This window comes from Populus euphratica, unplaced genomic scaffold (genome assembly GCF_000495115.2).
Source record: "Populus euphratica unplaced genomic scaffold, PopEup_1.0 scaffold111.1, whole genome shotgun sequence".
Taxonomy (NCBI): domain Eukaryota; kingdom Viridiplantae; phylum Streptophyta; class Magnoliopsida; order Malpighiales; family Salicaceae; genus Populus; species Populus euphratica.
Genome location: NW_011499877.1, coordinates 37,288 through 60,112, shown reverse-complemented (window position 1 = coordinate 60,112; position 22,825 = coordinate 37,288). Strand labels below are relative to the sequence as shown.

The 22,825-nt window shown below is 33.0% G+C and overlaps 3 protein-coding genes across 6 annotated transcripts; 1 reads left to right on the top strand and 2 right to left on the bottom strand.

The window, feature by feature from the left end:
• Window positions 1-6,910: 6,910 nt before the first annotated feature.
• Window positions 6,911-10,706, top strand: LOC105128653 (anthranilate phosphoribosyltransferase, chloroplastic-like; the record flags this gene model as incomplete). Its single annotated transcript, XM_011030416.1, has 8 exons — window positions 6,911-7,009; window positions 7,143-7,226; window positions 8,461-8,649; window positions 9,046-9,136; window positions 9,277-9,336; window positions 9,479-9,597; window positions 9,706-9,840; window positions 10,417-10,706. Coding segments are annotated over 8 exons (960 nt in total), but the record flags the coding sequence as incomplete, so codon positions are not given.
• LOC105128520 (glutaredoxin-C1) lies at window positions 10,491-11,621 on the bottom strand. The gene is made up of 4 exons (XM_011030236.1): window positions 11,351-11,621; window positions 11,060-11,148; window positions 10,839-10,937; window positions 10,491-10,715 (listed from the first exon to the last, which is right to left on the bottom strand). Exons 1-4 carry the CDS (start codon window positions 11,608-11,610, stop codon window positions 10,630-10,632), a joined length of 534 nt encoding a protein of 177 aa, XP_011028538.1. The 5' UTR covers window positions 11,611-11,621; the 3' UTR covers window positions 10,491-10,629.
• A 3,667-nt stretch (window positions 11,622-15,288) lies between these two features.
• LOC105128518 (uncharacterized) lies at window positions 15,289-22,825 on the bottom strand. 4 transcript variants are annotated; one of them, XM_011030232.1, is made up of 13 exons: window positions 22,242-22,825; window positions 21,645-21,780; window positions 21,198-21,331; window positions 20,357-20,558; window positions 19,779-20,017; window positions 19,555-19,666; window positions 19,199-19,343; window positions 18,893-19,035; window positions 18,594-18,763; window positions 17,932-18,234; window positions 17,797-17,852; window positions 17,289-17,503; window positions 15,289-16,546 (listed from the first exon to the last, which is right to left on the bottom strand). In XM_011030232.1, the coding sequence occupies exons 1-13, from the start codon at window positions 22,449-22,451 to the stop codon at window positions 15,369-15,371; spliced, it is 3,243 nt and encodes a 1,080-aa protein (XP_011028534.1). In that variant the 5' UTR covers window positions 22,452-22,825; the 3' UTR covers window positions 15,289-15,368. The 4 variants fall into 4 exon arrangements, with proteins under 4 accessions (XP_011028534.1, XP_011028537.1, XP_011028536.1 ...); XM_011030235.1 differs by lacking the exon at window positions 22,242-22,825 and having other exon boundaries at window positions 20,357-20,463; window positions 21,700-21,782; XM_011030234.1 differs by lacking the exon at window positions 22,242-22,825 and having other exon boundaries at window positions 20,357-20,463; window positions 21,649-21,740.

The following is a 22,825-nucleotide window of genomic DNA, read 5'->3' as shown; positions in this document are numbered from 1 at the left end:
GGTTAAACACTGAACAGTGCTCGGGCTGGAAGACAGATTCGAACTTCTTTATTGTTGCTACAACTTGGACTTGAAAATGACCTTTTTAAGTCTTAAGCTCCATATAAAAGTTGTAGGCCCATGTCTTACCTTTCCATCCATATAAAGTTGACCTAAATTTGAGATCTATAGCTCCAGATATAATCTAATTACCGAACAATGTTCTGATTTGGATTGCACCGACATCTCTTTTCTAAGTTTGGCCATCTCTTTGTCCTTTCAATTTTAGTTCTTAAATTCATCAATCAATCCTTTCATTTATGTGATGAAATTTAAAAATAAAATAAATCAGGATGAGGATAAAAAACCAAAAAATAACAATAAAAAAAATAAAGACCAAATATGATAGATGATATAATTGAATGATGACGAAATTGTAAAGCAATTTCAATTTTATAAATTATTTCAAATAAAACAAATTAAAAAAATGGATGAAATTTGAAGAAAAAAGAAATTAAAAAAACATGGATGAAATTTGAAGAAAAAAGAAATTGAAGGTCTAGTTTGAAGATTTTCAAAGGTAGGTGCAAAGATAGAGGGGGAGAGAGAGAAAAAAGGGAAAAAAAGTTATCGACGTCAAACTAGAGATATATTGGTCACAAGATTTGTCCTAGGATGGAAAGGTCACCGAGACAATTTAAATAATACCCTCGAAGCTATCATTAGGTCACTAGAAGATATCCCAAGCGCTACCTAAATGACATGGGCATTTTCTACCTACTTTCGCAGGTATTGCATTCGTCAATCAATTTTTTTTATAATATTTATATTCATTAAAAGACCTAATTATCCCTCTTTCAACTTGATTATAACTAGAAAACCAAGTTGAAAAATATGAAATAGCCCCTGTATACTAGCTTTATTGATTTATATCCTAAGAGTAAGTTTGTCATTTTATGGTGCTTAAAAAAAGAAGGATGAATAAGCCCTTAGATGTTAGTTTGATTTTTTTTTTGTAATAAAGTAATTTTATTATGTTGTAAAAATATAAAAAGAATGATTTGTCCCAATTATATTAATAATGAACAATGAGTCATGTGAAAAAGACTTTACTACTTCTACCAATAACAACATAATTTTTTTTTGTAGAGAATAGCAAAAACATTATTACAATATTTCAATCTACAATATTTTGTGTCTTGGTCTGCAATGAAAACCTTATCTCTTTTAGGTTTTTATTGATGATAGGAAATCAAAGTTGGGGTGTAATTTTTGAAGGAATAGAGGCAAAGTAAAAAAAAAAAAAAAAAGAGGAACTAAACCATATAATTCTCAGTGTAATTTTCCTTTTCTTTCTTTTTTTGTTGGACTATCGAGTTTACTAATCTATCTATCTATACTATATTACAAAAGAAACTAAAAAATTTGGGACAATCATTATAGATGAAAACGTAGATTTATTATAGATTGTGATAGTTTCATAATTTATTTCTTCAATTTTATCCTTTTAAATTAGGTTAATATGAGATCAGACTTGATGATTTGTTTCAATTGACTTCATATTGGTTTTTATGATGTTGAAAAAAAAAAGCTTGGTGATTGATTCATGCTTGATTTGAAAAAATACAATTTGATTTCATTGATTAAAAAAACTAAAGCTTTAGAGACCAAATTAGTAATAAGAGACTAAATTGAATGACAAGGAAGGAAATGTGTGGTACATATAAGAAGGGTCGTCACACTTCAATGGCGTATGTGATGATCACCGACATCTATTGGTAGGCTTCCTTATTAACATTTGCTTCATTTTGACATCCTCTTCCTTACAAGGTGGCACATGTACATGAAGAAGATTCGGGTTGGCTCCGACAGCCCAATCTTCTTTTCTTTATTATCCTCTCCATTTTTCCTCTCATTTTTTATATTCTCACATGTAACTCTCTCTGAAATGGCAAAGTGGTATGTTATTTATTGAATCAAATTTGGTCTTTAATATTTAGATTTAATTTTTTCCTTTTTCCTTTTATCTTTTAATATTGGGTTGTCTGGGAATTGAATTTCATGATTTTTTTAAGTTTGTTTTCTATTGGATTATCTAGGTATCATGAATGAGGTAGTAAGTTTAGTAAGTTAACTCAAGTTGCCTCATTTTTTTAACCCATTTTTCAACATCATTGGATTGTGTTTTGCCCTACTCACATACCTTTAGGTTTTGTCCTTTTAAGTTAGGTTCTGCCCTTCTTTCTTTCTTCCTTTCTGATGCTTAAGTTAACAGAGCGTAAGAGGAATGTGTTGTATAGAAAAAGATAAATGAAATGCAGGAGAATGTTGTTTTTAGGTAGTTGCGTGTTTATATGAGTTGTTGCGTACCTAGTGATCCTTTGGTATTTGTACACCCACAGTTCACATTAATTTACATTGCGCAGAGTACGGTTGAAGACCTATCATATACCTTACTTATAGAAGTAATTATGGAGAATAATTACCTTTATCATAAAATATCACATAACTAACTTTTAAAATAAGATGTTTAGGCATACACCGACATTGTTAACTTGTGAAATAAGACATTTAGGTAATCGTATGCTCTATTAACTTGAAAGATGACATGTTTATAAGGGTGGTTGCAGTGACATGCACATGCTTAAATATCGTTTGACGTGCCATATCAGTATAGGAAGTGCATGAGAATTAAGTTTTGAACCTATTTTCTAGCATCATTGGACTCAGTTTTGCTCTATTTGATTATATTTTATCCTTCTAGGTTAGGTTTTATCATTTTAAGTTAGGTTTTGCCCTTCCTTTTTCCTTTCTTTGTTGAGCTTGATTTTGCCCTTCTTTTTCTTTCTTATTGGGTTCAGTTTTAGTCCTACTCTCTCCTTAGACTCAGTTTCAACCCACCATTAATTATCCAAACAAGTATGCATACTTGAAACTATATTGATAAATTATTAAATACTCGTTAACCATATTTTTCTTATAAAATGAAGACGAAACTATTGAAGATTTTATTGATGTAGCTTAGTCTTATAAAATGAAGACTTTCTATTGAAGATTTTATTGATGTAGCTTAGAAAATATAACATATGATGATATTCACTAACGAGACTATTGATCGGATATTGTTGATGAGGCTGCCAATTATAATTATATTATAAAGCCTAGCTAATATAGTAAGTAAAACCATAATTCAAAAAAAAAAATGCATGGCATTTGATAAAAAATCTCAAATAATTCTTTTGATTAAACTATTTTAATTGATTTAAATAAAATTTATAAGGATAAATAAGAAAATATGCCATACACATGGGCCTAGATGAGCTAATACATGTGTCCCATGAAAAAGGAGGCTAGGGCTAAGTATGGCTATCTTCTTATTCTTCATCATTATCTTCCTTTTCTTTTTATAGTTGTCCACCTTTTTATTAAAAGAAAATAGCAAACAATACATTATTTGCAATGGCAAAAGACATGTCATTCTTGGTTCATTTTCGGCTATCTCATATGGTTAGATGTTAGAAATTGGAAAGTCAGGCTTCTAACTTCTTGAATAAAAAAACTTATTTTCAATATTTTTTCACTTGAAAAAATATGATAAACACTCTAGATGTGTAAAAAAAATCAATTTATAATCTTAAAATTAAAAAAAATAAATCATAAAACACAAGATCAACTCGAATTTTAAAAAAATTTCAAGCCTGATCAAAGAAAACTTGCTAACATCAAGAACGACTTTTTTCATGGCCTAAATGAATGAATAGGACCGACCAATAACTTTTTATCTCCTTCGCTGTTTTAAGTGACTCTCTTTTCTTTCATATTAGAGATTGAAATGTAAATAAAATAAAGTCTTGGATTAAAATGTTTGATCCTCATTTTTTTTATAATAAAGGTGCTATTTTTTCTTTTTTTAATTTTGATACCCTAATTTTTAATCTTGCAAACAATAAAATTAAGATTTTTTTTCACAAAATCAAGCATCAACTCCTTGTCACGATATTTTTTTAGACCATGATATCCTATAAAAAGAAAATATGAATAAATTATAAATTTTATTTTTCAAAAATATAATATTAAATAATTAAATAAAAAAATTAAATGATAAAAAATTAAAGTACCAAAAACAAACCAAGTAACATGTCCATGTAAATAGTGAAATCAATCAAGTTTGGATTTTTTTTGTAATTTTAATTTAAAATCTATCATAATTCCTATCATCTTGGAATAGAAATTGATTTCTTTTTTTTTTCAAGGGCATAAAAGTTTTTCTGTCTTTATTTTTACTTACAAACATGTTACTTCAGGTGTGAATTGTTTTTTATAAGTTGAGATCTAACATCAGTTTTTGCGCAGGGCTCATGTCAAGTAATAGTATGGTTTGAGATTACCAAACATCTCATGTTTTTATTGGTATTATTTGGCTTGATTTAAAGAAAAGTGTTTTCCTAATAAAGCTAAGCGGAAAACACTTTTCGAAAGTTGTGAAAAATTTAGAAATGTCATTATATGCTGATTATATCAAATTTGATTCTCAAACTTTTGATTACTATATATATATATATATATATATATATTGTTTTGAATATTTATTTTTTAATTTTATTTTTTAAAATTGAATTTTTATATTAACTTTGGTTCTCATTTTTATAATTGTTATTTGCTTTTCTCTTATTATTTTTTTTATTGAAATTTTTTATTTATCAAATTTGGTACTCATTCTTTTAATTGTTACTTATCTTATTTGAAATACTTTATGAAATGTTAATTATTATTATTTTAATTTCTTCATTTTTTTTTATAGATTTGATCTTTATTATTTTGATTATTATTTATTTTATCTGAGATAATTTATGATTTTTTTTAATTTCATTATTATTCAACTTTTTAATTTGTAAGATTTGCTCCTCATTATTTTTATAAACTTAAAAAAAATAAAATATTAATAAATTATTTTCCAGTTTATTTTTTATAACATAATTAAACGCTGTAAAGTGTTTTCCAGTTCATTTTCTATAACATTACCAAATATAAAAAAATAATTTATTTTTCAGAAATTTATTTTTTTTTTAAAATAATTTTTCTGGAAACAAACGAATCTTAAAAAAAGTACAGGGAGAGATGTTCAAAAAAATAAAAAACTATTGGAAGAAATTATCAAGAACTTCAGGATTGGCGACTAATCTGTTAATAAACATATAGATAAGAAGCTGATTTGTAATTATCCCTTTAATAGTTTTTTTTTACTGCTTAAGAGTATTTTTTTTAATTTAAAAATGTATTAAAATAATATAAAAATATAAAACAAAATTAATTTTAAATAAAAAATGGAAACACCGCATTCCCTTATCTTTGATGTGCTTGGTTCCTAATTTAACTGGTTCGTGTATACCTCACAAGTTTTAAATTTAAAATGTATTAAAATAATATAAAAATATATAAAAAATCTATTTTTGCCATTAAAACATTAAAAAAAAAATTCTAAAAAACAAAGTGTAAAAGGATGTGGTCACCAATTCAGGTTGGTATTTTGTTGATGTTAAAAATTGCCTTGGCTCTGATCTCCTTGTTCATATCTTTCTATGAGGTTTGAAACTGAATTGAATGTGTTACCTAATATAGGCTGTGTTGTGCTGGTGGTGAAACTTAATGCTGTTTTGAGTTTGGCGGCCACCAATATTTCAGTCATCAAATCCAGAAAACAACCACCTAATATATCTGTACTTCAATCCAATACAAACAAATCCCTTCTCATGCCAAATTAAAAATAAAATAAACATCCGGTTCTTGTCCAAGCCTGAAACCTCTGCTCTCCCTTTGTGCTGCATTCAGTTCATGTGTTTGTCAATCTGCTTATTGCAATAATCAAAAAGAAAAAAAAAGAGTCTTTTTTATTCAACAATTTCTCCTGGTCTAAGGTAAGAAGAGTTCATTCAATCTCTCTGCACAAGTCAAAGCTTAATCTTGGTAAAAGAACGACATTTCCCTTTATAAAACCACGATAAAACCCCAAATTTCAATCTAAAGACCTTACCTTTTCTCGATTTTAAGCCTTGAGCTCTTGTTTTTATTGTTCTTGACGAATTGGGTGTTTGTTATTTTGGTTTTTAGTGGCAACATTGTCAGCCAGTCTGTCTGCAACTTCTCTTTCTATGATATCTCAGCGACCCAAATCACCAGTTCGTGATTTTGAGGACAAAAATTGCTGCTTTTGGACTCGACCGCGTTGCTACCTGAAGCAAAGAAACATAATACAAAATGTAAGTGAAGGTACATGCAGAAAAGGTACGACTCTGGTCTCTGCTTCACTGTCTACTATTTCTAGGAAATCAGCTTCAACAACGCCTGCATTCAATGAGGTCTGTCTCTCGCATTGATTTTTTAAAAGTTATGGGTGTTATACTTTTTGTTTAGTTATTTTTAATTTATTTTTGTGATTTTTTTTTTGGCAGTTGATTGAATCCTTTCGTTATGTTTAATTTATTTTTGTGATTCTTTTTTTTTTTTTGGCAGTTGATTGAATCCTTGTTTAATAAGGTGGATTTGTCAGAATCTGAGGCTGAAGCATCATTAGATTATTTACTCGATGATGCTAGGGAGGCCGTGATCATTGCTTTCTTGGTACTGCTGAGAGCCAAGGGAGAGATTTTTGAAGAGTTAAGTTTGGTGCATTTATTGCTTTTACAAGTAGGAAAGCATATTCCAAGCGTCTCTCCTTTTAAAAGGTAGGGATAATGTGACACGGTAACTATTGCTATGGACAGAGCTACTTCTGACACAATTTGCTGTTGTGATGAAATGAAAGTAATTATCGTGTTGTTACGCTATTAGATTGTTGGATTGGCAAGGGCAATGTTTAAGCCCTAGAAGGTGGAAGGGTTAGCTGATATTGTGGATATTGTTGGGACGGGCGGTGATGGTGCATGCACCGTAAACACTTCTACAGGAGCATCAATACTTGCTGCTGCTTGTGGCGCTTTTTCTGGCTTCTGGCCTACACAGATCAGGTTGTTTTGTTTGGAAAGTAGCCAAGGTCAGAATTTCTTTTCCTCAAAATAATGCTTAAAATTTGAGGATTATGTCATATGCTTGGTGCGTAAAATTTGAGGATTATGTCATATGCTTGGTTGCATGTAATGTTCTAAATGTTATTGTTTGCTTTGCAGCAAGGGAATAGATCAAGTTCTTCAGCATGTGGAAGTGTTGATGTATTGCAAGAACTTGGGGTAGTAATAGACTTGGACCCAGAGGTAGGTTCATCATGAATAGAAGTCATTAATGGCTGCAGATGGTGCTAGTATAGCCTGTTTGCTTTCTACCAGTATGGTTTTTCATGTGTCTATGATGTGGCTGTGGGCATAAAAGTGGCCTTTAAAGAACACTGGTCAAATGCTATAAAAATAATATAACTTTTACAGAGCTCTATCAAGCTTGTGGTTGCCATATTTGTATAATCGTGCTGCTCCTTTCCTCCATTCCCCACTTGATCGTTGGTAAAGTTGTTAACCAGGCAGCATTTACTTGGTAGTAGGGCTACCAAAACCTATAAGTTGCCCGTTGATCCAAGGTGTATTCTTTAGTACATCAAAGCTTTAATGGGGTTGACTCGTTTCCTTTCGATATTTGAATGTTAGGTCTAACTCACTTGAGGGCATAATCCATGCCCTTTTCCATTTGTGTACTATTGATTTGTTGAACTCTGAAATTTTGGAAGAGTATTTCTTCATTTGGGCTTCATTCGGCTCCAGAAGTAACAATCAGCTCTTTCCTGAAAAATTAACCATTCCAAATCCATGTAATATTATCAGCTATGCGCGTATTGTCTGTGACAACCTGTTTCTCTCTCTCCCCTTTTCTTTTCTTTCTAGTGAAGTGGGTCACTTTCCTGAAAAAGTAAACATTCCAAATCCATGTAATATTATAAGCTATGCGTGTGTTGTGACAACCTGTTTCTCTCTCTCCCCTTTTCTTTTCTTTCTAGTGAAGTTGGATTAGTAGCCTGTTGTGTTATCTCTCTGCTATCACACTTCCTGACCTGCTTCAACCGTTTCTTCACTCTGTTCTTTCTTGTATGCCATGTCCATCTTTTGCACCACCTCATTCATTAGAGATCTCATGGACCATTTAGCATCATTAAGATGATATTGTTCTTTTGTTATTCATTTATAAGGGAAAAAAAAAAAGGAAAAAGAAAGGCATGAAAACATGGCATCTTTTCTTAATACTGCAATGTTTTATTTTTCTTAAATTCCGGAAATTTTCTGTGATGCCAGTCATGTTGGATTACTATGTCAACTGTAACTCATCAAGCATAACTCAAATGTCAATTTCATTTCCATAATGCCAATTATGTTCATTTTGTTAGTACTGTTCCAGTAATAAATTAAACCACAGCTTAAGAAGATTAGATGTCAAATCATATGCAATTCCTTTCACATGTTATATGCATATAATTCAATTTATTCTCAATTTTCTTGAAATCAGGGGGTATCAAGATGTGTAAATGAAGTGGGAATCGGCTTCATGATGTCGCCAAAGTATCATCTTGCTATGAAGATTGTTGGCCCTGTAAGGAAGAAACTGAAAATCAAAACCATCTTCAACACATTGGGTCCTATGCTGAATCCCGCATGTGTTCCCTTTGCCGTTGGTGGTGTATTTCATGAAGACTTGGTGAGTGCCTGTATCATGACCTGCAACAACTGTGAAACATAATTATCTATCCAACAATCATACTTATCATCACTTTATAGGAAAGCTTATAATTTATTTTTTGGTATTCTAAGTTTATTCAGTTAAATTACTTAACTTAAAGATCTTAACATAATGATTGGATGCAATTCTTATATCTGCGGTTCCAGATGGGTTTTGATATCACTGTACTTGGTTTTCCATAGTTGTAACTTGATGTTGCTTTATTAACTGCAATGCTCTCTCTCTCATGCTACATTGATATCCATATGAACACATGAGATATCTTAATTGTGAAATGGGGGCTTGCTTGGGCTGTAGCTGAAATTCTCACATAAAATTCATCTCTGATATGCATTATCTATGTTTCTTGGGTAGGTGCTGAAAATGGCTAAAGCATTGCAAAGCTTTGGCATGAAGAGAGCATTGGTTGCTCATTTAGAGGGCTTGGATGAAATGAGTCCCCCTGGTAAGATTTCTTCCTTAAAGTAAATACCATTGTGCCAGAAAGGAAGATTTAGCTGGATTTAGCTTTCTATAGCTGTTATCTTTTGGTTATCCTACATTTGCATGTTTAGATCTCATCTTCTGACAATGATCGGAATACAGGACCTGGAGTAGTGTATGAAGCCAACCCCGAAAAGATATCAAAATTTTCATTTGATCCACGTGAGCTCATCATACACTTGTATTTTGTTCTTTCTCTTATACTGTAAAGTGACTGCATATTTGTTACTTTAGTCTTTATATTAATGAGTTTCCTCAGATGTCTATCATTACTTAAATCGCTGATATGAAGTGCGTTTGATAGTGGACTTCGGCATTCCACACTGTACATTACATGACTTGCGAGGCGGAGGCCCTGATTATAATGCAGAAAGTTTAAGACGTGTATTGTCGGGTGAGAAAGGTGTCATTGCTGATGCCACTGTGAGTTTCTTTGACAGAGCGTTTTATTTCAAGTGACAGTTCTTTAGTTCTTTGCACATGCGCCGTAGTACTTGTGAACAGAGTTCTAATGCAAGAATAATCTTTCAGATCCTAAATGCAGCAGCTGCTCTCTTTTTCAGTGGCCGTACAAATAGTTTAGCAGAGGGAGTGGTTGTGGCTCGAGAGACGCAATTATCAGGGAAAGCTCTAGTCACGCTTAATTTATGGATAGAGACTTCTAATGTAAGTGGGACATAGTTTTAAATTGGTGGGAAATTTATAATTTAACTTTTGCCAATTCTCATATCTACTCTGGTTGACAACTACAGAAATTGAAAGATGATTCTGTTGCTAAAGTCGCCTGAAATTTTTACCGAAGCTTAAACATTTTGAAGACCAGAAAAAAAAAAAAAAAAAACCTTGATGCAGGCACACCATTGGCAATTCTACAGTGAACAACAGAAATATCTTTGTGATTCCCCTGTCACAGCCAAATTCTAGATGGCTTGTTACTATGTGTTGTATTATAGCATAAGGAAAATTCAAACATGCTGAGATTATACTCCATCAATTTAAATGATAGCGTTTGTGTTTTTTTATTCTTTTGGAAATCATCGGAGTTCCTGTATGACTGGAATTAGTCAGATAACTGAATCCATTCGTTGGTCAATGTGTTGATTTATTTTGGCAAGTTGTTTCTGAACATTAATGGCAAGGTTGTCTGGCTGCATGACAAAGTTCTCATGAATTTCCATCGAAATTTCTTTGACTGATAGGTTTGTTTAATGCTAACATCCATAGCACACATCCAAAATGTAGGTTTCGGGCCAAGAGGAAATACAAGCTCAGGAGCTGGAGAACTCAAAATGTAGCAAGAAAGAAAAAAAAGCATCACAACAGATAAAAATACCAACATTATTGATGTTAACACCTCATTTAGTTTGGTGCACGATTGGAATTCAGGTACATTTGTCATACGGGAAACATTTTTCCAACTTTTAGTACAAGATTCATCAAGTCTTCGATGTAGAATCAAAGCTGGGCAGAGTTTTTAGCTGTGGCAGCAGCATCTTGGAGAAGAGGCAAGAGTTCGTTGCGTTGGTGCTTCTCCACAACGGCTGCAGCAACAAAAGTGGACGTACATTGAAAAAGATGTAATCGTTGATAAATTTTTATGTCATATCAACAGAGGCCATGAAAATTAGAGAAGCAAGCAATAAAAAGAAGATGACGGAACTTACTGTCGCAACCACCAATGTGTTTCCCTCCCATGAACACATTAGGAACTGTCCCTCGCCCAGTCCAGTGTGCTAGTGCTGATTGAAGTTGAGATCCATCACCTTCAAAACATTGAAAGACTCTTTTTTTATATGCTGTAAATCGATATGAAACTAAAAATTTCATCAAAACACAAATACCAACTGGAACAAAGGATCAACCAAGAAAGGTATAGTAATCGTACTTAGCTCATCCAGCTCAACGACTTTGTAAGTTGCTCCTACCTGTGTCAGCAGCTGCTTCACCCTATTGCAATAGCCACAGTAGGTTTTGCTGCGTGAAGAAAAATAAAACTCAAGACTTGAATCTAGTCTCCCAAATCATAATACAAAAACAAACAAACCCAGAAAGAAAAATACATAACTGAAACAATAATAACAGCAGTATCTTATAAATTACAGCTTAATGGGGATATTAATCATAAAGAAATATAAACAAAGAACCCTGTAATTGTAAATTTTGAGGGTAATAAAACCTGAAAACAACGACAGGAGCAGAGGAGGCGAGTTCCTTAGCCTTTTTAAGCGCAGCATCAAGTTCTTGCTTGCTCATCTTGATTGAAGAACTTAACAGCGAACCCATTTTCTGTATTGGTGATCTGGTTTTGTTATATAGGAGAAAGCAAGGAGAAAACGGCAAAAAGCAACCGAGAAGAGAACAGGTGTGATTGGCAAACGATAAAACAACTAACAGGTGGCTTAAGCTCGTCTTAACTACACCTTTGCTTATCGTCATATTCAGAGCGTTTTGTATTTTTTTTTTTTATTTAACTGGTATATCCGGGTCAGTTTGCACGTCCCACGATTAATTCCTATAACCCACTAAATACCCTGCAAACTAATTCCTACAACCCACTAAATACCCTGCAAACTCAGTAGGCATGTAAGGCACCACGAGGGTGACAGACATCCACGCCAGGGCTCAAACCCAGTTGCAGTGGAAAGAGACAAGCCCCTTCCACCACTAGACCAAGCAATGGAATACACCTGTTTTGTATATTAATATTATTAGTGATGTAAATTGTCTTTATTTGAAAATATATTAAAATAATTTTAAAAATTTTAAAAATAATTTTTTAAAAAAAACAAAAAAATAAATAGATTTTCAAGTTATTTAAGAATATAATAAAAAAATATTTTTAATGTATTTTTTATTTTAAAATATATTAAAATAATATTTTTTTTATTTTTTAAAATTTATTTTTAATATCACAATATTACAAAGAATACCAAATAATATTTTACGAAACATGTAGAGAGATAGATCCAAGAATTTATTTGGAAGTGTAATTGTGATTATAGTTTTTTATGATAAAATAGATATTAATAATTTTTTATTATTTTTTAAAAATTATTTTTAATATTAACCTATTAAAATAATTTAAAAATATATTAATTTAAAATTAATAAAAAAATAAAAATATTTTTCTAAAATATTTTTAAAATACAAAAATAAGCTTTCATAAGAGACATCAATCAAGCTTTTGCTTTTGCTCTTGCTCGTATCGATTGTCTCATATAAGAAAAAGTCAACCAATAAATCAGTTTCAGAATAAAGATAAGAAAATAATAATAAAAAAAAATAAAAAGCAACAAACTGTTATGCCTTTTCTACAGTTATTTACTGATTGCTGGTTTTCTATTCAGTGCAATGCTACGGATTTAATTAAATGAAAAAATGCAACAAACTATTATTAAATTGATCCAGCTATTTAATTTTGATTTAAAATTTAATCTCATAAAAATTGTTTTAATATAAATTATTAATATAACTTAGTAGTTAATATAATAGGTTTAAAAATAAAAAAAATTATAAATAAAAAAACATAATTTAATTTAAAACAATTAAAATAATATATTTTTTATATTCTTAACATATTAAATTAACTTGAATTTTATAATTTATTTTATTAAATTTATGATTTTATTAGGTTTAATGATTTTATTTTTTAAAATTATTTTTATTTAATAATATGATAAAAAAAATTCACTTTGAACATTATATTTTTATTTATTTATTTTCCCACTTTACAATTAAAGTTTTAAAATCACACGTTGTAATATGAAATTTAAAGACAAATAACTCTTTATATTTTTAGGAGTTAGCTTCAGGAAAAAAAAAATCAACAAAAATATACATTTATTTAGAAAATTATCATTATATTTAAAATAACTATTAAAGAGCCATTTCTTTTCAAAACTAAATACCATAATAAAAAAGAAAAATATGAGAAAACCTCAAACCCCCATTATTTTCCATCTTCTTCCTCTCTCTCTTCTACACTGTCGGCAGCCCCTCTGGCCCAGCACTCCTCACGACAACAAGCCCTTCGTCTTTCTCTCTTAATTGACACCATCAAGCTTTAACTTAGACCCACATCATCATCTCCCTCACCATCCAAACAAAACCAAGATCTGTAGTGCTAAAAATTGATAGCTTTTGCAAATCAACCCAGAACAGCAACAATTAGTCCCCTTCCTTGGACTGTTACCTCTTTTTTAACATGGAACATCAAGTTACAATGATACTGTAATGTGTAGTACTAAAAATTGTTAGCTTTTGCTAACAAATCATACCACTTCCTTTCTTCGACCCCATACCCCCCTGTTTACTTTTTTTAATGGAAGAACAAGAACTCTAGATGGATTTCACAATGGAGGCCAAAGGAGAAGATCACCAAAAAGATACCAGTAAGAGAAAGACGCTCAATCTTGAAGGGACTAAACCAAGAGAGACCTACTCGATCTTAAAGATCTTGAGTGAAAATTCAATGTCTTTATTATTTATTTCAATTAATAATAACACACTCAATCCACCCAAGTTTTGATGGAATATATACTTAAAATATTAAACTATGTGAATAATGAAAAAAAAAAGAAGCATTTTTAATAGTATTTTGAATATATACTTAAAAAACAAATTTAAATACTACGAAGAACAGGCAAACATTCAGTATACCACCAAACTATTAGGGTGTTTATTAATTTTATATTCAAATTATTTCCTGTATCAAATTACTACTAAAATTATTTTGATTTCTCAATTAAAGGTCTTCCCTGGTGCTGCTCATCTTGAAAATGTGCAAAAAAAAATTCCCTTCCTTGGACTATTACCTCCGTTTTAACATGGAACATCATGTTACAATGATATTGTAATGTGTAGTGCTAAAAATTGCTAGCTTTTGCTAACAAATCATACCACTTCCTTTCTTCGACCCCATACCCCCCCTTTTTACTTTTTTTAATGGAAGAACAAGAACTCTAGATGGATTTCACAATGGAGGCCAAAGGAGAAGATCACCAAAAAGATACCAATAAGAGAAAGACGCTCAATCTTGAAGGGACTAAACCAAGAGAGAACTACTCGATCTTAAAGTTCTTGAGTGAAAATTCAATGTCTTTATTATTTATTTCAATTAATAATAACACACTCAATCCACCCAAGTTTTGATGGAATATATACTTAAAATATTAAACTATGTGAATAATGAAAAAAGAAGAAGCATTTTTAATAGTATTTTGAATATATACTTAAAAAACAAATTTAAATACTACGAAGAACAGGCAAACATTCAGTATACCACCAAACTATTAGGGTGTTTATTAATTTTATATTCAAATTATTTCCTGTATCAAATTACTACTAAAATTATTTTGATTTCTCAATTAAAGGTCTTCCCTGGTGCTGCTCATCTTGAAAATGTGCAAAAAAAAATAAACTCCTTTGTGATTGAAAGGACAAGGAAGGATACTTCAAATGTGGTTGGTGTTGATCTTAATTCTGGTTTTGTGTTTTTTGGCTTGGAGAAGAAGAAGAATCATCTGAATTATTCAAGTTTAGAATTACAAGTGTGGGCGTTTGGATTATGCAAATAAAGTGTTTGATAAAAAGCTTGGATGAAATACCAATTACCACCTTTTAGTTCTTTTTTAATTTCTCGCTAATTTGTAATGTTAGTTTGATAACAATTTGTAATATTTAAAATTATTTTTTATTTAATTATATGATAAAAAAAATTAAAAAATGAAATTAGAACAAAAATAAAAAGATAGAAAAATAGAACTAAGTTTATTTAAAAAAAAAAAACAAGAAAAAAAATGTTAAAAAAAAAACATAAAAAAAAAAAACTAGAAGGTGTATACGTTTTGAGAAATCCAAGAATGTTTGCCTGTTCAAACTCATTCTTTAACCTAAATCAAATAAAGAATTCTCCTCTAGCATGAAAAAAAGCGGGTAAAGAAACAGAAACAGTAAAGATCAATGTGTTTAGAGTCCACCCGTTTTGCAGAGAATGATTTCATGAAGAAAAGTAAAAAAAGAAAAAATCTGTTGAGTAATCCGATCTTGCAAGTTCTAAGCTTTACATTCAATAAAACTAGCTTCATCAAAACTTCAACCAACAACACTTTGAGTAATCCATTTCAAGGGTATGCACAATCACCCATATGAAGATTCTCAAAAGCTAGTGTCAAGGATACATCGATGCTTTAATCTCATTTTGATGCAAAAATTTCTTCTAAATCTTCGTACAACCACTTTGTTTTGGACTTGGAATCCGAAGAGGTCTTTTGAGATGAGCTCCCGCTCCTTTTGTTTGTCCAAAATCCACTCCATTTAGTTCGACTGGTCGAAGGATCATTCCGGAATCCACTTCTTTCTTTGGTAAAGCTAGCCCGTGCTAATTCTCTAAGCTGTTTCTGCCATGGTTTTTCTGGCGTGCCAGGGCTCCCTGAGCTTTTGTTCCTGTCAACAGAAGAACCAGCCTCTCCCCCAGTTTCTCCATCGCTTCTTCGTTTAGCTGGTAATTTGCTTTCCAGGTCTTGGCTCAGTCTTTTTGAAATGAAAAGCAAGAGAAATCCAATTGATGCTGTTTTCAGACCTGTCAAGAAACACTTCTCGGAGGGATCCAGCCGCATTATCTGTCTATACAATGCATACCATTCATTGGCCATTTGCGCGAGGAATCCGATTAAGAACAGTGCAATCATGAAGATTCCAACCGTGGTTTCTTCTCCAGTTGATAATTCCTTCTCCAAGAGAATGAAACAAGTAGCAAAAATACCTACTTGGCAGGAAATAGAGATGATCTCAACCAGTTGGACCTTTTTCTTAATAAAAGGCTTCTTGAGGACAAGGAAGAAGAGCTGAAAGCAAGTGATGGACAATAAGACGACCGTTGGAGTTTTTGAGGACCAGCTATCTAAGTAGACACCAGCCAGAATGCCCAAAGCAACTCTCTTGACTGACTCAAGCAGTGTGTAGTATATTCTAAGAACTCCAAACAGCTTCTGAATAAATGGTGCTTCTGCATCTTCTGTTTCATCATCAGAGGCAATGATACGATCCCCTTGGTTGCGGGGAACCCCAGCAATTTGCGAGAGCATGTATTTAGGGGGGCCTCGTAGATCTTCAAATAAAGCACCTAACTTGACTAGATAAACAGACTTCGGTTGATTCTTCCACGTCCACTGGCCTCTCTTACCAGGACCTAAAGTTACTCGGATAATATCTTGATACCAGTGAAAAATCTGTCCTTCTTGATGGACTTCCTTGTACTGAAGTAGCTTTCCAAATGTGATTCCAATAGACAGAATCAGGAACAAGGCCAACAGTATGAACCCCACCACACCAAGCAGCAAAATGCCAACTATAATCCCTGACGTTGTTCCTCCTTGAACCATAAAAATAAACATCAATTAAATGTAACGAGTTGTATACTTTCGAGTTAACAGGTATGACAAGAGTGGAATACAGTTAGATGCTGTGACAGATACACATATCAATCGATGTGATGTATCAACACCATCTCCAACAATGAATGGAAGTTTACAACACGGATTCTCAACCCTGTACGTAACTAGTATATAGCAGTATATGCAGCAGTGTTTATGTATAGTCTAAGGAATAGTCTATCGGAGAAAGACACTACAAGAGAAAAATCAGAGACGGAGCTGAGAAAATAGCATCTAGGGTTTCAGTTTCGACATTTGTGAAGAAAACTACTCTGACCTGTTGAGATAGATTTGTGGGATTCCAAATATTCATTTAGATTAGTATCCTCAATAGATCTAAGAAGTTCCCTTTAAGGGTTTCCATGCTGAAGTATTATGTAATAGTTGAACAAGAGGGGGCTTTAATCATATAGGGATTGTAGAAGGCATTGCGTGCTCAACGCTGAGATTCTGCTACTCAAATGATAAACTATTTCTCATTCAGCACCTCAAACAAGTGAGAGCGAAAGAAGTTTTTTGCATTTCCCCCGCTTAAAAGCAATGATTGCATAAGTGCATGATCATGATATAAACGATTTGCTCAGAAAGATAACATGAGCGGTGCTGGAAGCTTATATTGCTTCAAGTGGAATGATAGACAAGGTGATATATTGAAGGAAGAAAAATGAAAATGAAGGGTACCTCTAACTAGAGAAGCAGAGGCCACACAAATACAAGGCAAAGCAAGAAAAGTGAGAAATATCTCAAATCTTGGGAGGGTCAGTGCCCCATAGTCCCTCTGCTTTTCAGTGTTTCCCTTCCTCAATTTTAGAATAAATAGGAGTATGGCATGGAGCAGTATCATACTGCCACCAATTACAGCTAACCAGAACACGCTTCTGTCAAAATCCCTCCACCTACAAGAGAATGAAAAACAGAAGCATCAAGAATTCACATTAAATGTTTTGATAATGAACACCATTTTGCAATAATGCAAGATAATTAACAAAAATTTCCGGTAGCACCAATGCAAAATGATTGAATAAATTAGCATTTACTATGATATGTTCTAGGATTCTTTTCTGTTAAACAAGAACATTTACTAGGACTGTTTCCAATTTCTTTACTTAATCATTGAACTTTCATCATGTCTCTGGCATGAAAAAGCTGAAGGGCATTTTGAAGGGGGGAAAAAGAAGCGAAACCTCACCCATTAGAATGTTGTGGATCCAAAATATGTTCTGCTTCAGGTTTAAAACTTTGGCTCTGCAGATGAATAATGGAACCTGTCATATAAAAGAAGTAATTGAAGTTGAGAACAAGTATCTGGAAAATGGTTCCTGACCTCAAAAAATGACAAGTACTCCATCGGAGAAAGGGGCAATCCATACACCGGTGAAGACTTGTTCACGCTCTTCCCTTCCAGTTGCATGCTCAGGGATATATCGTGAGTTTTAGAGATATAGGAATGCGCACCAGAAGAGGAATTTGATTTCACCAGGATTGGTTGAATACCCCCAGTTTCCCATGGGAGACTGAAGTAAGGAATACTCCACTGTAAATTTCTTGCAAACTCATAATATTCGACTGGCAGCGTAACAGCCAACCATCTAGACATTGCAAAAACCTGAATATGGCATGCAGTTCTCTGTGTATAAAACAAAGATATAAATTTCTCTTAATTTTCATGATGATGGAAACATAAAGTTTACGATTACACTTCATAATTTTCATTCCACTAATTTCAACACCAATTCATCTCTTGCAAGCTAGAATTAAGAACTATACTCTTGTGCATATGAAAGACAATTGGGTATATTGAAACACGTCTAAAGTATATTAAGATCATTTGAATTTGAGGTGCAGACTGGTTGGATTTTAATCATCAGGAAGTGCAGAAAACCTTTCCAGCCCAAATGTAGAACTGTTAGAGAACCGTTAGAAATTGTAAAATGTCATGAAGTAACTACGTGAAGGAGATAACTTTTCTTTAGGGTAGTATCATACAAAAATATTCCTTGTAGGTTCAGAAGTCAGAAAAGAAGAAGTTCTTGAAAATGCCCCAGCAGACAGAAGGCTTGCAGTTGACAAAGTGAGCAGCCCAGCAGCAAGAGATGTAGCCAGGAAACAGGCAGTTGCAAAAGCAGAGATTACAGAAGATATCGTGGGCACAGAATCTGAAAATATATTTCAGAACATATATCAGCGAAACACCCACAAAGACCCAAGGAAATCACCTGCAAGACTTAGACACTATACATCAATAGAACACAGAACGAATAGTTGAAGAAAAATGAATTTCTTACAATGTCTCACTTGTAAAATGTTAGATGCTAGATTTTTATTTCCAGCAACATCTCCAATTACATTTTGAGGAATGCTGACAGATAAGATATCATCATCTGCTTTTATCTCTGCAATGTATTCGCTCCTACTTATTTCATGAAAGCTGGATTGCATTAAAACAAAAGAGTAAATTGTTTTGCAAAACTATTCAGCAAATTTTGTTCAACTATTTTACTGTTTCTGTGGTGTGAATGAGGGTGTGTACCTGCAATCACTTTCGAGTAAGTAGGTAATTGTAACATACAATTGGGAGAAAGTTGGCTTACCCCTGCAAATGACCCCCTGAGATTGATAGAAAAGAGGAGTTGAAACCAAATACTGGCTTCATGAACTTAATTGATATTGGAATGCTATGTTCCTTCGTCCTCGTATTAGAAGATGTACTCAGTCTCACAGCTGGCCTTTGAGAATCTGAAACTTGCATTAATAGCCATGTCAGAAGAGTATAATGATATCTCAAAAATCTCATATGACAATATTTAGTCCAGTTACTTGTAAAGGGAACAGAAACTTCTTATCAATCTGAAAGTATTCAATTTCAACAAGGGAGAGTATGAAACCTAAATGCTTAAGCATTTTTTTTTCCTTTTTTATAACCTCTTATAACTGTGGTAGATTGTACCATAAAGGAAAGTAACTGGGGCAATCGGAGAAACTGAAGTCCCTGGCCTGCTTATTATTGAATTTGAAAGAAGGTCAATTGTAACAACTGCAATGCTGGATAAATTTGCAACCTGATAGAAGACAGCACAAATGCAGTAAGCATCAAAACATAAGAGCAAAAAATGGTTCAAAGACCGAGACATGGCATCCAGACAAAAAATTTAACTGCACACACAAACTGACCTGAAAGCCAAATTTTCGGTTCCCAAGGTTTTCTCCACTTATAGGAAGAAGAACTCCCTGACTTGTGTTGAGAGAATTTAGAATTTCTGCAGATGAATTCAAAATAGGTTCTGAAAAGTACATGTAAAACTTCAAGTTATCATCATTATTAGTTGCCTTGACCGTTCTGATTTCATTATTAAGTTGAAGTAGCTTCTCTGGAATGTGAATCCTCAGGTCAACAAACACACTTCTTCTATCTGTAGAATGAACCAAATGAACAGGGCAAGATAAGAAAACTTCGATAGAAACAGGAAGAAAAAATCAAACAGAAAGCTGCAAGATGATGCTTAATTAAAGTCTTCCAGTAAGTTCAATTCTTAAATGAGAAATACAGAAACTACCTGCTTCCATATAGCTATGAATAAAGTCTTATAAGGCAAGAACACAATATAAAAGGCACGCAAAATTTTAACAATTTAATATTTGTTAAGATTTTTATTGAGCTCGAAGTAATTAAAAAAAAAAAAGCCTTAAATGAAAAGTGCTGCACACAATGGTTCTATAAATAAAATTGAGGAATGAAAAACAAAACTCACCAAAATGCACAAAGAAACTTGAATTAGCAGCTCTTGTAAATCTGTTTCCAGCAGTGTCAGTACAGAAGTTCTTATCCATTACCAGTATCACACGTCCATACAGAACACTAGGAGACAAACCCACCAGAAGAGTATATTTCAGATTTGGTTCCAGAACAGTGAGAGAGGATGGTATTACTTGGCCAGCACCATAGACTAACAGCTGTATATTGATGCAAAGAAATCTATGAGAACTAATTTCAGTCAATACTTCACACGAACAAAAAGTATGTAACAGCTTATTTACTCTTCTTCATAGACCTAGGAATACTATTAACTTTCAATTGATCTAAGCAACAACAACCACGTCTCAGTTCCAAACCAGTTGGGGTCGCTATATGTATCCCTTTGAACCATTCCATGCAATCATATACCAAATCTGCCTCAATATTGGGATATTTTAAACTCTATTGATCTAGGAGAACCAAAATACTCACGTTAAGTCTGAAAATCATAAGAAACTTCAGTGTAAACGCATCAACAAATGAGCACGCAGCATTTTCAATAATGCTTATCTACTTATGTTTGTTTATTTCTTGCTGTAGAGTAGTCACCGGAGAAATTGCAATCTTTTGAAAGAGATAACTCACGATCAATATTATTTGGGATTTTCTGAAATCTATATTCAAGACACCCAAGTGAATCAAACAAAACCATTTTTCAACAGTGGGAAAGATCGAAGGTAGTTTCTATCATAGTGTTTCACAATTATAAATGACAATAGCTAATATATACCGATAACGTTGAGTGCGCACATGAAAGAAAAAAAGGAGTTTAATATATTTTCATTGAAGCTACTCACGTTGCACGCATTCACAGACGAACATCCAAAACCTCCTCCAGTGCAGGGTTCAGTGAAAGAGATATTTACAGAGACATTCAAAGCATTCGTAAATAATTTTGATGCAGTTATATATGCTGTTGGGGGGATGGTATCTGCACAAAGTATAACTGATATTAGAAAAAAAATTCAAAGTCTCTATAATTGTTTCCAAGTGCTAAAATCCCAACTGTAAATTTACAAGGAACTGCATACTCAGTTTCAGTTTTGCAACTTCATGAACCTAGCCTTCTTTATAGACAGCATTTGTTTATAAGCTAGAACTCATTCAGTATTTGTGTTTTGTGAATTTGAGCTGTGATTAAGCTTTCCCAGAGCGCATATCAGCCAAAACATTTATACAATTACGAAGAAAATAAAAGAATTTCACAATATCTACTAAAAAAGAATGAAGGAAGGTTTCTTAACCAACAATCCAGTTATAGGCGGCACAGCCAACTCTTTGAGACCCATTGATGCAAACCTCAAATGTATGATTTCCATCCTGCAAGCCCTGGTACGAAATCTTACTAGCTCCACAATCAGATTCAGGGCCACTATCCAGCTGCACGCATGTTATTCAGTTACAAGGAATGAGCAACCAAAAGGAAAAGGAAATGGTCAATTGAATGAACCAGCAGTGCCATTAAACCAGAAAATTAAATACAAATTTTCTAATATTTTCTTCAGATTCCTTTTCTGGATGAGTTTTCTTCAAATGATTGCTAAGAAAGTCTTAGTTTTTCTGTCTTAAGAAGTGCATTTACAGGTATGGTGCTTACTCAGCACTAGTGAATACCCAACAGCAAATCAGCAAACCCCCGAAGCACATTAACCACATAAAATCAATAACTTGCCCATCTTTGACAGAACAAAATGCATATGATAATAATTCAACTATATGAAAAAAAAAAAAGGGAGAATAAAGAAGCACCGAAAACTATTAATCAAAAAAGAAAAACAGGAAGCCCCCAAACTAAAGTAGAGCAAAAGCAGCAACAAGTGTAACTTGAGAGATGAACTAACCTTGCAACTGATGCTACAGTTTGTGCAGGAGTTCACATGGCCACCCACCAGAACTTGAAACTCAAATGTGGCTCTGTTCAAGTGTGAAAATGCACGAGGAGCCTTCAAGAAGTTCACAGACGCCTCTGCATCATCACCGAGAGCTCTAAAGCACGGAAATGAAAGAACCCAACAAAGCACAACCAACCATGAAAGCTTGGGCCAACCCATTTCCGAATAGACTCTAAATTGATGACCGAACCATATAGAGGCTAAAATCTACAAGACAATGAGAGACATTTGTGGGGTTTGATACAGTGTTAAGCTACAGAGAGAAGGGCATTGCATGGGAAGAAGACTGAAAAATTGTGGTAAAGAAAGACAGAGGAGAGTTAATGGAAGTAAGAGAGTGGATTAGAATAAAATGTTTATGGTTGGTGAAGGCTGTGTTTTAAGGATAGCGCACATGAGACTGACACTGCTGGACAAGACTGTTTTAGCAAAAGATAAGGGGGGGGGGGGGGGAGTAGTTGGAAGAAGACAGGCTAGGCAATGATAAAGAAGCATCCTTTCTGATTTTGCCAGGGACTGAAAAGCTTCAAGAT